The 17,393-nt window shown below is 39.5% G+C and overlaps 1 protein-coding gene across 2 annotated transcripts in view; it reads right to left on the bottom strand.

The window, feature by feature from the left end:
• The window catches only part of mdm4 (MDM4 regulator of p53), a 39,208-nt gene that overhangs the window by 17,848 nt on the left and 3,967 nt on the right, over positions 1-17,393 (bottom strand). For both annotated transcript variants that reach the window (XM_048612074.1, XM_048612073.1), the window contains 3 exons: positions 5,253-5,349; positions 4,311-4,385; positions 1,303-1,436 (listed from right to left, as the gene is read on the bottom strand). In XM_048612074.1, the coding sequence (XP_048468031.1) occupies positions 1,303-1,436; positions 4,311-4,385; positions 5,253-5,327 (284 nt within the window). In that variant the 5' untranslated portion in view covers positions 5,328-5,349. The remainder of the gene's footprint in view (positions 1-1,302; positions 1,437-4,310; positions 4,386-5,252; positions 5,350-17,393) is intronic.

The raw sequence follows: 17,393 nt of genomic DNA, 5'->3' as shown, positions 1-17,393 counted from the left end.
TTAAACGTAGCAAAGTGTGAGGTCATGCACTGTAGGAAAAAATCAAAAGGCAAGATAATAATTTAAACAGCGAGAGACTCCAAAAAAAAGCACAAGACAGATCTGTATTCATGAAACAAAAAAATTAACAAACAGATGCAGCAAATAATTAAAAAAGCATAAAATTTTCATCTTTATTGCTAGAGGTTGGAGTTTAAAAATAGAGAAGTATTGTTACAACTGTAAAGGGTGTTGGTGAGACTGCACCTACAGTACTGTGTTCACTTCGAGTCTCTGTATTTAAGAAAGTATGCACTGGCATTGGTGGCACTACAAAACAAAAGATTCACTAGGCTAATTCCTGGGATGACAGGATTGACTTCTCAAGAATGGCTAAACAAACTAGACCTTTATTCAATAGGAGTTCAGAAGAAATGGGGGATGATCTCCTTGAAAAATAAAACATTGAAGGGGTTTAACTTGGTAAATGTTGAGAAAATGTTTCTGCTAGTTAGAGAATCTCGAATTAGGGAGCACTCATTTAAAAGTTGAATAGCAAAAGAATTTTTTCTCCCAAAGGATACGAAATGTCTGGAATTCTCTATCCAAGAGTTATGGAGGATTCTCTATCCAAGAGTTATGGAGGGTAGATCACCAAATATATTGAGGAAAGAAAGAGATTTTTGAAATATGAGGGAGTTGAAGGCGATGACAAGTTAGCACAAAATGGAGTTGGGACCTAGAGCAAAATAGCCATGATTTTGATGAATGGCAGGGTAGGCTTTAGGGGCCAAATGGCCTACTCCTGCTCCTATTTCTTATGTACAGGTTAGAGTTATCGTTGCTGGTAAAGAAAAATTTCTATAAATTCAAAGTTAATCAATTCAAAACTAATAAAAAATGGTTTGAAAATGTGCATTGGATGATTTCTCCCTCAAATGTAGCTCACCAGAGCTCAGTGCATTACAACCTTGCCAAGTTGTACTTACAACTATAAGTGTCACGAGTTCATCAGTACAGCTTGTATTAAGCATGCAGCCATTGAAATTTTTAAACAATGGCATAAGCACTTGGATTTATATAATAAGTGTATAACAAAACTATGAGCAAATTGATCCAACTTCTAGTCATCTAAAGAGTTGGACTGGATTCCAAAAGGCCCGCAGCTCAAGTTAGCTTACGAGTTGGCACCATCGTTAATAAAATATACTACAGTATTTTCATGGTCAGGCTAAAACAGTACATTAGATCATTCTTCAAAACAGTCTAGGTGCTTTCCAGAGAACGACAATTAAAGGATGATAGAAGTCAAAATGTTTTTACCTTGGATCTTTAACAGAGAAGCTCTGCACCCCAAATACTTTACCAAGAGCATCATTTCCACAATGTACAATATGCTGTTGCTGTTGGTCATAGAGTTGCTTTAACATTATATACTGACCAAGATAATGCATTATCTGCAAAAAGAAAACACCACTCGAAATAAACACAATGTTTTCTACCAAAGGAAAGCACTAAAGGTCACATGCTCAAAATGTGCTTTTTATCCAAGACTTTAATAAACAATTAATGTCAAAAACACTTTCCCATTTAATACACCGCTGCAGAGGAATTTCTGTCCTCTCAGAGGGTCAATGGTCTTTGGTACGCTCTTTCGTAGATAAGAGTGGAAATTTGGTCATTGATTATATTTGAGTTGAGCAGATTTTTCTTCTGTACAGGAGTGCAAGCACAAATAGGAGTTAAGATCACAAGCAGATCAGCTATGATCTTTAGTGAATTGTGAAAACGGCTCGACAGACTAAATGGGCAGCTTTTATTTTTCATCATCTTATCCAAATGCCAAAGTGGAACCTGTATGTCTACAAGTGCCTTTGTTCAATCTTTAAAGTGAGCCCAAAGTCAAAATGTTACAATGCCTGAATGCTCAGGTAACTGTGTGGGCTGGATATTGCTACAATGCTGCAATACTCAGTTTACAACACTAGAGGGACCCAGCAAACAACCTAAAACCTTTCAGTCAAAAGCACTGCAGGAATGAATTGTTTTATCTGGAATATTTCCATTATTAAATTTCAAAACTATTTTGATAATCTGATTAGCTTATCATTGTAAGAAAAATGGTATAACAGTAATTTGTTAATAATTCAAAAATATTGTAGGTGAAACCTTGTATCACAAGACTCAAAGTGGCAGATGTACTACACATCTTTTACACTTGAGCGAGCAAGCATTTATAGGAAGTATGGTGTCTGGCCTGCTTTGCTGCAAGCTTATCTTATGAAACAGCATTATTTCTTTCTTGCACATTTAGAAACTGGTGGGGATCATAAAAAGATGAATGGAAATGCAGAAAATATGACAGACCAATGGGCATCACCATTTAACATTTTGGTCTTGCAAACTTCAATTCAATAAGTGGCTCTAGTTTTGAATTTCTAACTAGGAAAGGAACAGTTCTGAGAAACAGCAACTGTCCAGGAGTTTTTTAGGTAGGCGAAACAAAAGGAAAAGTTTCAACCGATACTGATGTGTATTTTTGGATTAACGGAACTTGAAGTATACCTAGCATCCTTCGGAAAGATTAAGATAAGTTAAATTCAAAGGCTACAACACAATTTCTATCACACCGTAAAAACTTTCTTCCTGCTGCAACATTTCTCATTTGCGGTTTTATCTTACTGTTCTGTTTGTTGGGGATGGCACTTTGCAATATTCAGATCATTCAGAATATGTGCCAACTGCAAATGGAAAGGAGAACAGATAATATTGGAAATACCCAGCAATCAAAATGATAGGTAAACTTTCTCTCCACAATTATGAAAATTGTGAAGCTTTTACAGCATTTTTGTTTATACTTCAGATTTCCAGCATCATCAATATTTTGCTTTGTAAACTTGCAAATAGCAGTTAACAAATGTAGAGAGCAGGAGTCAAATAGAGTAAATGGAGTAATTTTTCAGAGAATAGAACCAGAACAAATAGTCCATGTGGTACGGAGTAACAACAACATTAAAGAAAGATGCTCAAGTGATGGTGAAATGACTAACAGCATGCATCAACTTGGAAAGCTTAATAAATAAGCATTTCATTCTAGTATCCTAGAAACCAAAAGCAATAGAGACATAATGCCAATACAGCATGCTGCAGTAAGATCAATTACTGCATTTTCCACAAAAGATCTGTCCTGAATTTTTATTTTCTGCAACAACACCCTGTACCTGGTGCAGAGTGTCCAAACAAGAGAAGACACATCCCTCATGCATTTGAAATACAGACAATGCTCAAGCACCAACAATGAAAGTAGAAATTCACAGCCAATCATTTAATTTGTTGTTCTTTTTCACAAGGACTGCAGTTTTGGAAAGGACTGTTCTTACTATTGATTCACTGTTGTGCAACTCAAAAATACCTAGATAGAAATTAATGGGAACACTGATTTAACTTCACACATTGCAAAATTTCTTTGCTACATACTATGCAGCCTCAAATACAGAAAGACCACACCCGTGACCTCGGGCATTCAGGCAGAGCCTGTATCTTCATTTACCACTGGTTCCATCTCCAAATGGAAATTACTTTCCCTTGTCATAGAAGATTAAAGTACACTTACATCAAAGGAACAGCAATAAGCTACTCAGTCTCTTAAATCTGTTCTACTATTTCCTGGTATCCAACCTGAGACTCACTTTCATATACCTGCCTTGCCCCAAGACTGGAAACAATTAACAAATGATTGATGTGTCATATTTAAAATTAAAAACTGACTCAGCATTAAATGCTGTTTGAAGAGAAGATTTCCAAACTCCCAACCTTTACAATTATTATTTCCTAATTTGATTCCTGAAGGATCAGGTTCTAATTTAAAAGCTGTGCTTCCGAGTCCCAGATTCCAAAAAACAGTGAAAACTGAATAGTTTCTCTTTGTATTCCCCTTGATTTCTTGAAAACTTCATTAAAATTACTTCTTAACCCTCTTGAATTCCTAGGAATACAATGCCAGTTTGTGTAATCCCACAATATAATGTGACCCAGTTTCATTTTGATACATCTACCTTCTACTCCCAAGGGCACCATAACATCCCTAAAAGGTGTGATGTGTCCAGAACTGAACATATCACTAAAGTACTCGAGGCCAAGTCAAACATGGTTTCATAACCACTCAACTAAGGCAGCTGGAAATGCACCAGACTGTCAAACATTTCTCCAAAACTATCATAACCAAATCCACAGTTCCTAACCTAAATTCAGACGATTGATTGTACCCAACTGTTTTTCTTTGCATACAGGAGATATTTTTCCATTCAGAAAAAAAACTTCCATTGTTTTACCTCCTTCAATGTGAAGTGTTCTCCTGATGCACCTGCTTCGTGCAGAATGTTCAGCAGAGGTGTCTTTGGCCTTATCTAGAGGAAAACCAAATTGAGGTACACAGCAACTTTAAGAAGTGCATCAGAAACGTTTATTTGCATGTTACCTAATTATTCATTTATTCTCATTGGCAATAATTGAAAGGGAAACTCCAACCAGCAAGTTTACAAGCATTCATTCAGATTTTCTGACTTTTAACAAGTATATCCAGATTCAAGGTTGTGAATAATTCAGTTTAACAGAAATACTTTAAACACAAAAAAGTATATCCACTTCATACAACACTGGTTAAACAATTAAAAATTAACAAGTTTTGGAAAAAAAAAACAAGCTTTGAAAGTTCTAGAACAGCACCTAAATTCTAAATATTGTACTTTGGAACCAATGTGATTTCATTTACCCTGGAAGGGATTTTCTTCTTAAATTCCCAAGCATTCAAACCCATAGATTAAAGTTTGTGAAAATTGATTTCACATTCCAATTCATTAGAATAATCGCTTTGGTGAAATTCATTCCATTTGAATCCGAATGTTCCCACATGAAAAATAATTATACTCTCAAAAAGATTAGCATTTTGTAAATTAAGCCATTGTCTTTCTGAATTTTTTTTTGCTCCAGAGCTAAGACTGATATACTGGAAAAACAAATAGCCAAGAAATAGCAAACTTAAAATCAATGTAGAGAATTACACCATTTCAGAATTTAAAAATGTGAATACTACCAGGTAACAATGTGCTAATTCCCAAGATAACGTAACCAACGAGATGTGAATCATGCGGATACTGCTTACAATTCAGGTATCAAGTCACAGGACAATCCTATTATAGATTACCCATTAACACTGCACAATTACTTTTTCAAAAAAAAACACATTTACAGACAAGTAGTCTTGATCACATTACCTGGCCAAGCTTTTCTGCTGAAACACTGCATTGGTTATCGGATGTATATGGTTTAGACGTGGAAGCTGTTGTCATGTTGGCGTGGAAATGTGTATGTCTGAAGAATAGAAATAGGAAAGATAATTTAGAGCATTGGCTATCAAGAAATGTCTGACATGGCAAAGGTTATTGAAAACAAGAGGTAAACCAATTAGTCATTATCCAGGTGGCAAAAAAAGTCTTCCTCTCTGATCCAAAAAGTTAACAGAATTTGTTATGGTAGTTTTAACATGTATGTAACTAGACAGCATGCATTGTTAATTACATGAAGTATTATAACACATCCTGGAACTACATCATAAATATATAAATCTATAAAATGTCACCCATTTTCTCTAACTTCAGTAAACTGAACAACTTGCACCAGTGGAAACTCAAGGTCCCTTGCAATTCAAGAATTTCAGCCCAATTTAAACATTTGCATGCTCCAAATGACCAGAAATCTACTCGATGAGAGCTTTGGTAAGTAACATGTTCAGCGTTTCCATGCTGCTTTTACAGTAAATTTAGCATAGGTAAAATGAACACCAAAGATGGCTAGTAAGGGTGCATTTCCAACTTAATAAATCCTTAAAGATTAATGTTGGTATCACTGTTCTGCATATCACACAACAACTGAACATTTGGATTCAGTTTAATAAACACTAAACAGTATTAACCATCACAAATATTCTGAGCCTGGACAAAACCGGCAAATGTATCTTACTGTCTGGCTAGGGACTAGCGATTTTTGGTTTGTTTGCAGTAGACAAAGTCCGATATTGCAGGTCTCTAAGAAACAATTCTAAAATTTGAGAAATGTAAAACACTCTACTATAACACGCATAAGCTATAAAACACCAATTATACTCTCACATTCTAACGTCATGAGGCAGAGAGGTAGTAGACAAATCGTGGCACTGCACTTCAAATGGTTGATGAGGCAGGGTAGATCTCACCCATAAGTTAAACTGTGCGTCACCAAATCTCATGGAAACTGTTGCTGTTGCAAGGTCTCCAAGCCTTCCTTCAAAGAACTGAATATTGGAATTCCCTCAAAAGCCCCTCCAACTCAGACTGCCTCAATAACTGCTCACATTTTTGGTAGCTCAGTCTCTTCCCAAGATTCTGTTTAACTGGATTTCCAAAGCTGCTCTCCAGCATCTACTCAAGTGCACAATTCCTGCTCTTTTGCAAACAGCTATATTCATGAAGCTGTCATTTACACGGGGGCTTCTTCATTCTCCAATATTTATGAGCTACATGAAGCAAATACTTCTTCACCCCACTCATTTGTATTCCAGCTTCCAGGGACTTTTCCTGTCCCAAAGTCTGCATGGAGCCATCACATCCTCGGACCTCTCCTGAGCCTTAGCCAGTGCTACCTGAAGTCGTTACATTGCTTCTGCACTCTCCCAGTTTCAAGCTACAAGACCTACTTCTAGGAAGCACACAAATAAATTGAAACCAGTGCATCTTTCAAGTTCTATCCAACTCCCATGGCCACACAGCATTCTCTCAGCTGTCCTTAGCCTAACATTTAACCCCTTATTTACAATATCATCTTTGGTCTGATGGCAGAAATGGGTTTTGCAGTCAGAGTTCATCAAATGTTCTTAAGCGAATTCCTAAAATAAAAAATACTCTTCAATTCTGATACTATTAAACAAATATGGGCAATCTCTTAAAACATGATATTGACATTTTATTTATACTAGATTTCTTCAATTGCATTTATCCGATGTTCTATATTTAAACGTTAATTCTTAAAACTAACATTTACTAATACACATGAACCACTTATTTTCGGAGCACAGAGGTGCATTTGGATAGGAGAAAGATGTCAATTACCAGCTTTTCAACAAAGTGTAGTTGACAAAAGTGCAAGGATGCTCAGAAATAACCAAACTTGGCTACATTCATACTGTGGCTAAATCAGATCTGTACAACTTTGAATCCATTTTGTTCTTTGGCTTCTAAATGGCAATGTGATTTTGATGTTGAAATGACAAAGAAGTTGACAGGTTCTCAGTCAGTCACTGCTGGCAATCAATTCAGACAACTTCACAATGGAACTGACCCATACACTGTGATAACAAGGTGGAGAGCTGGATGAACACAGCAGGCCAAGCAGCATCAGAGGAGCAGGAAGGCTGACGTGTCGGCTACACTCTGTGCTGCCTTTAGACTCAAAAGGTTCCATGCACCAATGCTAAATCCCCACGTGCCTTGAACCTGTGTCATAGTTAGGCTAATTCATAATAATTTTATAAAGGTAGAATAAAATTGAAGTTAACGTGGCACACACAGAAATTTGAGCCTAACATTAAATGTTGTGCACTGATAATAACCAGAAAGTATGCTCAAAGTTTGATTATACAGTACTTGATTTTCTATATACAATAAATCTTAGCCAGACATTTCCAAAGACTGATTTTCATAGACAAGACCTATTTGATCCTCCAAATATACCTGAAAGTTTATATAATGCAGAAAGGTCTTTTCTCACTCTCGCATGTGCATTCTCTAATTCATTAAAATTGTCAATTAGGTAACTCAATGAGCAGCAGCATATTTGGACATGTTCGTGTACACCAATGCCTCACTCACCCTGGATAGTCAATCTTACTGAAGCACACAATTGTGTGTAATCATTTCTAAAGATGCAGTAGAGATGAAAACCTTCAACAAACCAAATACTAATGGTCACACCCCAGTAAATGAACATTTTTTCTCATATTGATTAAAACCATTTCTACTTCCAGGATAAAGGCAAAATACTGTGAATGCTGGAAATCCAAAACAAACACAATTCTGGAAAAACTCAACAGCTCTGACAGCATCAGTGAAGAGAGAAACAACAGTTAAATTTTGGTCACACCAGACTCAAAACATTAATTGTTTCTCTCGCCACAGATGCCGCCAGTGCACTCCATCCACTTCCAGTATTTCCACTTACAAGTTAAAATAGGCCTTTTCTGCTTGGGAGTTTGCATATCCGGAATTATACATTCTGCAGTGAACCTATTTCCAGGCCCAATAAACACTGCTGTAAGCTCATAATTCTCCAGGTGAAAGTGTACAACTTTCAGTTCCTCAAACTGATCTAAAGCCATTGTCAGCTGATTAAGTACCTTTTAAGTATAAAGACTAAATAATTTAAGAAATTTCCACACATCAGGGTCCCTCAAACAGCAAAAAATTGACTGGTGAGATAATCTGTTTTTGGATGTAAATTTGGTCACGTCTCTTGAGAAAATTCTGTTTCTCTTCTCCAAATAGAGGCATGGGATGCTTTCAGGAGGCTGGGTGGAGGAGGCAGATAAGACCCTAGTTCAAAGCATCATCCAAAAGCCAGCACCCAATAGCAAGCACTAACTCAGGAGCACATCAAAGAGTCAGTCTAGATTACATACAGTCGGTTCTGCCACAACTCGTGTTCCGGCAACGTGAATTAGCTATAACATGACTGACAAATAGGGAAATGCTATTTCTAAAACGCAAGCTTGTGTTGGCTTTAAGGCAATTCCATCAGTGTGCGGAGCAGTACACGTCAACATCACATGATCATTTCAAGGGCTTTGTCCTGAGCATGTGCAATGTTAGTGCCAAAAATGTGTCTGCACTGGTATCACGTGATCATTTCGCAGACTTCGTCATGAAGCGCTTTCTGAGAGAGGTACAGTACTCTGATTTTCTTTTTTTTTGCAAATTCTGCCATGTTACCCACAAACATGTGAAAACAAAGTGACAAGAATGTTAGCAATAAGCTTCCTGGCGCTAAAATTGAGAGTGGTGCACGCAAAAGAAAGGTTATAACACTGGAAGAGAAGCTAGATGTTATAACGCAGTTTGAGAGTAATGAGAGAACGTGATACAGTTTGCATACCAGGAATAAAGGAATCTACCTTACACACCATTAGATTAAAGCAAGTTGTACGGCTGAAAGAAGTCCGAGTGCTAACAAATCTGAGGGGCCACAGACAAAGGAACTTGAGATGGAGCGAAAAAGCGATCTGGGATGACCTGTCTCACCATAAAAGAGAAAACCTTATCAATTTACAAAGATTACAAAAAAAAGCTGAAAATCCTGCAGATGTGCCTGCCTTTATTGCTAGCAGTGGCTGGTTTGCTAGTTTAAAGAACTGCTATTCTTTTCATAAAGTTATGCAGCGAAGCTGCCAGTGCTGATAAGGAGCATGCAATGGCATTTCCTCCCAAAGTGAAAAAAAATTAACTGACAAAGGCAGCTACAACTTAAATCACATTTTCAGTTTGGATGAGACAGGTTTATACTGGCAGCAAATGCCATCAAGAATCTACATTTCTATGAATGAAGCACATGCTCCAGGTTTTAAGGTGGCAAAGGATCATATGACTGTTCTGCTGGGTGCCAATGTCAGTGGAGAATTAAAGCTTAAGCCTGGGGTGGTGTACCACTCTGCCAACCTGCGACCTTGAAAGGTTACTTTAAGTCCACTCTAGGCATCTATTTTAGGTCAAGCAAGAGAGGTTGGGGGTCGGGAAAATTTTTTCTGACCTTATTGCTGATGTTTTGAAAGACGTTTTTAAGAAAGTATTGCAGGAAAAAAAAAAATTGGATTTCAAGATTCTCCTCATCCTGGGTAATGTGCCAAACCATCCTCTCACCATTGGTGAGCTTTCTGAAAACAAAGTGCTATTTCTACCCCCAAACACAACCTCTCTTCCACCCATGGACGAGGGTACAACAGCAGCTGTTAAAGCTTTTTATTTAAGGTGCACATTTAACAGGCTGATTGCAGCCACTGGTGGGGGGATAAGGACAGTGTTCTTCAATTTTGGAAGAACTTTGACATCTAGAACGCAAATGACATTATCGTGGAGGCCTGGGGTGATGTCAGTAAGGACTGCTCGCATGCAGTTTGGCAGAAGCTTCTCCCAGATTTTTGTCAAGATTTTAAAGGGCTTTGATCCATCAGAGGAGCTTGCAAGAATCAAAGAACATTGTGTTGATCTTGCAAAGCAAGTTGGATTTCAAGATGAGAGCGAGGCTGTTGAAGAGCTGCTTGAGTCTCACTGCAAAGACCTCTCTACAGCTGATCTAAAACAACTTGTCGCTGAGGGGGAAGTGAAAACTGGAGAAGATGAAGAAGTCCAGGATGCAGCACCACGAGAGCTTTCCACTTCTGTTTTGTCTTGTATCCTGAGGGAAATTGAGAAGTAGTTTCAGCTCTTTGGAGGACAACGTTTACAATTCAGAATGCAGCAGAGCAGCAGTTCACAGAATAAGATCTTTTTTGGCACCCTATGAACATCTTTTCCGCAAAAGAAAAAAGTCAAAGCAGCAAAATCTGGATGTCTTTTTTAAGCCAACCCCCAAGAAACAGTAAGAAGACAATGAACCACAGCCATCCACTTCTGGATTAACTATTTTTCACCCTAACCCTGCAACCACAACTGCACCTGAAGGTGGTGATGACGATGACAACCCTCAGCCCCTGCATTAACAACACAGCAACCTCAAAACCTCCTCCCCCATCAAATCATCTTGACCTTTTTTCCAAGGTAACGTGTTAAATTTACTTTTATTTCATTATTAGATATGAATTAAACATTTATTCAAACCATACTATCCTGTGTGTTAGGCTTTTGACTGATTTTTGAGCGATTCAGAGGGATATGTTTTGGTGGTCTGTCCCTAAGCCCGCTTTTCCCATAGATCCCGTTATTTCTATAGCACGATTTTCTATAATGCGATGCTGCACAGGAACACAACTATCAGGTTATAGCAGAACCAACTGTACTGGAATCTCTGAAGCAAGGGATGAATACAGGATCTGCCACCACCACTGAAGCAAGGCCAACATCAATGCCTATAAAAGCAGCCAAACAAAAATTGAACATTTCATAAAAGCACAAAGGACTAAATGAAAGGTCATTGTCTGGAGAAGCCGCTATACCATCGTTCTCCTTGTCTTTTGCTCCAGCTCACAACCCGAGATTAATTAAAGAGAGAATAGCTGGCCAAGTGTCTATTTTTCATACAAGTCTACCTCCTTGCGCCTCTCTAATTACGCAACTAAGCTTTGATATTTCTTTCAGCAGTATTGGTGGATACAAAAATCTCAAGAATAAATAGACAGAAACTGAAAAACCATGAGAACTGTGGATGCTGAAAATCAGAAACAAGCTCAGCAGGTCTGGCAGCATCTATGAAGAGAAATCAGTTAATGTTGAGTCCAGTTCCGACAAAGAATCACTGGCCCTGAAACATTAACTATTTGTTTTTTGCTTCTGAGGTGGAAACTGAATGTGTTTTCTTTTTGGGATAGAGACAGCAGGAACTGCAAATGCTGGAGAATCTGAGATAACAAGGTGTAGAGCTGGATGAACACAGCAGGCCAAGCAGCATCAGAGGAGCAGGAAAGCCTTCCTGCTCGGCCTGCTGTGTTCATCCAGCTCTACACCTTGTTATCTCATGTTTTCTTTTTTACCGCCTTCACTTCAGCTATTAGACATGATTTCCTTTCAGCCAAACTGAAATCAACTGACCACACTTTTGTTCATTCACAAACACCCACTAAGCTGCCAAATTGTCCAATGGTGATACTTTTAAAATGTCAAAAATCTCACAACACCAGGTTATAGTCCAACGAGTTTATTTGAATTCACAAGCTCTTGGAGCACCACTCCTTTGTCGGGTGCAGCACTCCGAAAGCTTGCGATTTCAAATGAACCCGTTGAACTATAACCTGGTGTTGTGCAATTTTTGACTCTGTACACCCAGTCCAACACTGGCACCTCCATATCACTTTTAAAAAAGGTAAGTGTTACACCCTAGGAAGGAATATCATAAAAGCTTGCAATTTTTAAAAATTCATAATTCATCATTTGACACTATACAAATATATACATAAGAAAAAGTGTTCATTCCAAATGCAACTACTAATCATTGGTGTTATCTACGTTCCATACATTTCAATGAAATTATCAATATCAAGTTCAAAGCCGGAGAGTGAAACTGCATTATAAACAAAATTGTCAGATGTTTCACATGGAAAAATAAAAAACCCAACTGTCCTAAATACATTAAACCTGATGTAACACACCCTACAATTCAAACTGATATTTACTTTGGAAAGACAGATTAAAGCTCTAGCTCCAAATGACAAAATTCCACTAATCGGGCATTGAAATTAGATCACTGTCAGCACTTTTCCCCCAGCTAGAAACACATGGATAAAAGCTCCAGATCAGAGGTTTAAGCTTACAATCTTGGTTGCGTATGCTGACGGACTATCAAAAAACTGAGCTGATCAAAAGATCTATGGCATTCTTTGAAGAGATGCACTACAACAGTGACAACACATTTTTAAAAATTCTTTGGGATAAAATGCCCTGAGGTCCTGAATGACGATGTCATGATTTTTTAATCTTTCTCCATTCAGCTCATCTAAGAACATTAAGGGTTTTGAAAGCAACAGTTACGCAGAAAGTGATAACAAGGCATAGAGCTGGATGAACACAGCAGGCCAAGCAGCATCAGAGGAGCAGGAAAGCTGACGTTTCGGGTCTGGACCCTTCTACAGAAATCATTTCTGAAGAAGGGTCCAGACCCGAAACATCAGCTTCCTGCTCGGCCTGCTGTGTTCATCTAGCTCTACACCTTGTTATCTCAGATTCTCCAGCATCGGCAGTTCCTATATCTCCAGTTAAGCAGAAAGAATTGGTTCTTCATATCAACAGCATGTCTTTGGAACTTCAGGTCTGGTGGCGAGTTGCAATGCATATTAGCAGAAACACAAGGATACAAAACAGACTCCGTTGACTGGCCACCCTGTGCATATTAAATGTGAATAACAATTTGCCTCTGGAAAGAATTTTTAAAATTCAACCTGAACTGATTTGAAACTGCAAAACCCTAATTTCAATACTATACTTACCAGGTGATCTACGTGAGCCAAAGATAATCCAAAATACAATGGAATTCAGTGTAAACAATCACAGTTTGAGAGATTGTCATCAGCAAAATCACAAGCCATTATCTATGTAATTACGTTTACCTTATTGTGATTCAGGCATATTGATTAAATTAGTTCTGCTGCACTACTATTCAATCTATTGTTTCAACGTAAGAAAGAATTTCTCAACACGTTATCTGTTCCCTAAAGACAAAACAAGCTCTCTGAACCTTTCACTGACAACCAGTTAGCCTGAGATAGATGCTCAAAGATTTCCAACCACGCATAATGTGTGGAGACTACAGAAAGCACAATATCGAGCTGGTAGATTCATCAAAGCACACTGCTTAGTCACATGCCTCTAACAGTTTTTTTTTGAAAAGTGTCAACAACAAAAACTGAACAAAATACTAATACAAGAGCAAAGTACTGCAGATACTGGAAAAAGAAATTTAAAAATTGGAAAAAAATTCAGCACATCTGTGGAGAGAAATCAGGTCCTTGACCATGAGAAATAGGAAAAGGAGTAGTTTGCTCTGCCCACATGTACCACTTGAATCTGCTCTGCCATTCAATAGGATCATAGCTGAGCTGAAATTCATGCATTTTTCTGCATTATCTCCAAAACCCAAGGAATTCCAAAGACTCTCAACTGAAAGAAATTCCTCCCCATCTGTCTTAAATTGGCTCAGAGATAGTAGGAACTGCAGATGCTGGAGAATCTGAGTTAACAAGAGCTGGATGTACACAGCAGGCCAAGCAGCACCAGAGGAGCAAGAAGGCTGACATTTCGGGCCTAGACCCTTCTTCAGAAATGGGGGAGGGGAAGGGGGTTCTGAAATAAACAGGCAGAGAGGGGGACGCGGACAGAAGTTGGATAGAGGAGAAGATAGGTGGAGAGGAGACAGACAGGTCAAAGAGGCGGAGATGGAGCCAGTAAAGGTGAGTGTAGGTGGGGAGTCAGGGAGGGGTTGGGTCAGTCCAGGGAAGACGGACAGGTCAAGGGAGCGGGATGAGGCTAGTAGGTAGGAGATGGGGATAGGTGGGAGGAAGGACAGGTTAGGGAGGGGGGGACGATCTGGGCTGGTTTGGGGATGCGGTAGGGGGAGGGGAGATTTTGAAGCTTGTCAAGTCCACATTGATACCATTGGGCTGCAGGGTTCCCAAGCGGAATATAAGGTGCTGTTCCTGCAACCTTCGGGTGGCATCGTTGTGGCACTGCAGGAGGCCCAGGATGGATATGTCGTCTGAGGAATGGGAGGGGGAGCTGAAATGGTTCGCGACTGGGAGGTGCAGTTGTTTAGTGCAAACTGAGCGTAGGTGTTCCACAAAGTGGTCCCCAAGCCTCCGCTTGGTTTCCCTGATGTAGAGGAGGGCGCATCGGGAACAGCGGATACAGTATAACACATTCGCAGATGTGCAGGTGAACATCTGCTTGATGTGGAAAGTCTTCTTGGGGTCTGGGATGGGGGTGAGGGGGGACGTGTAGCACTTCCTGTGGTTGCAAGGAAAAGTGCTGGGTGTGGTGGGGCTGGACGGGAGCGTGGAGCGGACAACGGAGTACCGGACAGCAGATAAGGGTGGGAGTGAAAAATGTCTTTGGTGGTGGGGTCGGATTGCAGATGGCGGAAGTGTCGGAGGGTGATGCGTTGGATCCGGAGGTTGGTGGGGTGATACGTGAGGACAAGGGGGATTCTGTTTTGGTTGTTAATGCGGGGAGGGGGTGAGGGGGATGAGTTGCGGGAAATACGGGAGACACGGTCGAGGGCATTCTCGACCACTGAGGTGGGAGTTGTGGTCCTTGAAAAACGAGGACATCTGAGATGTTCGGGAGTGGAATGCCTCATCCTGGGAGCAGATGCGGCGGAGGCGAAGGAATTGGGAATAGGGGATGTCATTTTTGCAGGAAGGTGGGTGGGAATGTATTCTAGGTAGCTGTGGGAGTCAGTGGACTTGAAATGGATATCGGTTTCCAGGTGGTGTCTTAAATTGGCATCCCTTTATTGAGATTTGGACCATGGGACACAGACTCTCTCGTGAGAGGAAACATTCTCTAGCATTTACCCTGTAAGCCCCTTAAGAATCCTATGTTTCAGTGAGATCAATTCCCATTCTTCCAAACTCCACTGGGAAAAGGTCCAAGCTGTTTAACCTTTCCTCACGAGACAATCCCTCCATACCAGGAACCAACCTAGTGAAATGAAATTGTTCCTTAAGTAAAAAGGGGGCTGCCTTTCCATCTATTTTTGTGTCATCTGCAAATTTGGTCACAGTACATTCACTTCCTTCCAAGTCATTAATATATATTGCAAACAGCTGTGGTCCCAGCACTGATCTGTATGGATCCACATTATTCAGGGTAACTGATGTGAAAAAGAAACCTTATCTTATTTGCTGTTGCCTGCCCATTAGCGAAGCCTCTATCCATGCCAATATACTACCTCCAACACTTTGGGCTCTTCTTAAGATGATGATTAAGCCTAATGAAATATTACAGACTTGAGACATTAACTATTCCTCTCCACTACTGCAGCCTGGTCCTGTGTTTTTCTATTTTTTTTGTTATTTATTGAATGAAACATCATCGAATTGTTAACGGTTCACACATATTCAGTCATCATTGCATTAACATTTTAAAGAGATGTTTAATGTATTAGAAATGCAGAGTAAATGCACAGTAACAAAATAATGGTACGCGGCCGTCAACCCTTGCGGGGCTTACCAACCAGTCATTATAATCAATAGTATGCCTGTGTGTTTTGACAGGCAAAGTTCATTAGAAGAATGATGTACAAGTACAGTGCCCTGGATAGCTAGGATGCAAAAACTCTTACAATAAGGCAACATACTTGAACACAAAATGTGCTGAGGGTGTTTACAAAGAACTGCAAGGTGTACATGGCCATGTGTTGTTTATATGAAGTGCTCGAGCAGGTGTATTTACTTCCTTATAGTTTAGCCATGACTTAGGAAACAGTGGGTGCAATTTTGGTTTGTTCATATTTACTTCTGTTAAACAGCTGCAAATGTGCAAAATATACACAGCTATCTATCTCAAATTACATTCAAAGGTCACAGTCTGAAGTACAAGGAAATTTTTAAAAATAATTTAGTAGTGGATTTCCAGTAAACTTTACATATAATTGACTGACAGGAATGGCAAGCAAATGTTTTCATAAGATACCAAGTTCCATGTACTTCTGCTAAGGAGAATCAAGGTAATAGGGAAAGGGCAGGAAAGTGAACGTTATGTGTCGTTCAAGAGCGGAGCAGGCTCAAGAGGCTGAATGGCCTGCACCTGTTTCTATTCCTTATGGTCTTAGCTGCTGTTATTTTGGAAGGCAATGAACAGATGTTCCCCCTTGTGGGACAGTCAGGACAAGAGGTCATAGATATAGAGTGAGAGGAGGTAGATTCAAAACTGAAGTGAGGAGAAACTATTTCTCTCAGAGGGTTGCAAATCTGTGGAATGCACTGCCCAAGAGTTCAGTGGAAGCAGAATCAATCAACAAATTCAAGAAAGAAATAGGTACGTCGATGAAAAGTGGGATAAAGGGCTATGGGAAGCAGGCAGCAAAGTGGGAGTTGAGACTAGGATAAGATCAGCATGTTCACGTTAAATGGCAGAGCAGACTCGAAGGGCTGAATTGCCCACTCCTGCATATAATTCCTATGTTCCTCAGAAAACTCAGAACATCACTAGAACGGTGCATGTTATTTAAATTTTCCCTCCTCTTTCCTTAGACACCCAGTTTCCAACAATTTCATGGAAACCTCAGGAACAGCACCTCAGCTTTCCTGGCCAATCCACAGCCTAAAATCTGAACATGCCTTTAAGTAAATTTAGCTTTGTACTTTTTCTCTTTGCTACTTTTACCTGAAATGCAGTGCATTAGTGGAATGCTCAGGTAAATCACAACATCATGAGACAGCAATTTGTTTTCCACTTGGGGATCCTGACGCCTTCAGGACACAACAGAGTTCAATAATTTTAGGGCCCAAATATCTTCTCCCATTTCCTTATCCCAACCCTTACACACCAGACTTGGTCATCACAAGCATCATCAGCTATTAATGGTCCACATAAGCAAACGATTGATTCTCTGACTGTTGAATGCCCAGTTTTTTCCTCTCTCTCTGGGCTCCATCTCCACCTATCCAATGCACCTTCAGCATCTAT

The sequence above is a fragment of the Rhincodon typus genome, chromosome 25 (assembly GCF_021869965.1).
Source record: "Rhincodon typus isolate 14 chromosome 25, sRhiTyp1.1, whole genome shotgun sequence".
NCBI lineage: Eukaryota > Metazoa > Chordata > Chondrichthyes > Orectolobiformes > Rhincodontidae > Rhincodon > Rhincodon typus.
The sequence above is the reverse complement of the archived record's forward strand: the minus strand, read 5'-3'. Positions and strand labels throughout refer to the sequence as shown.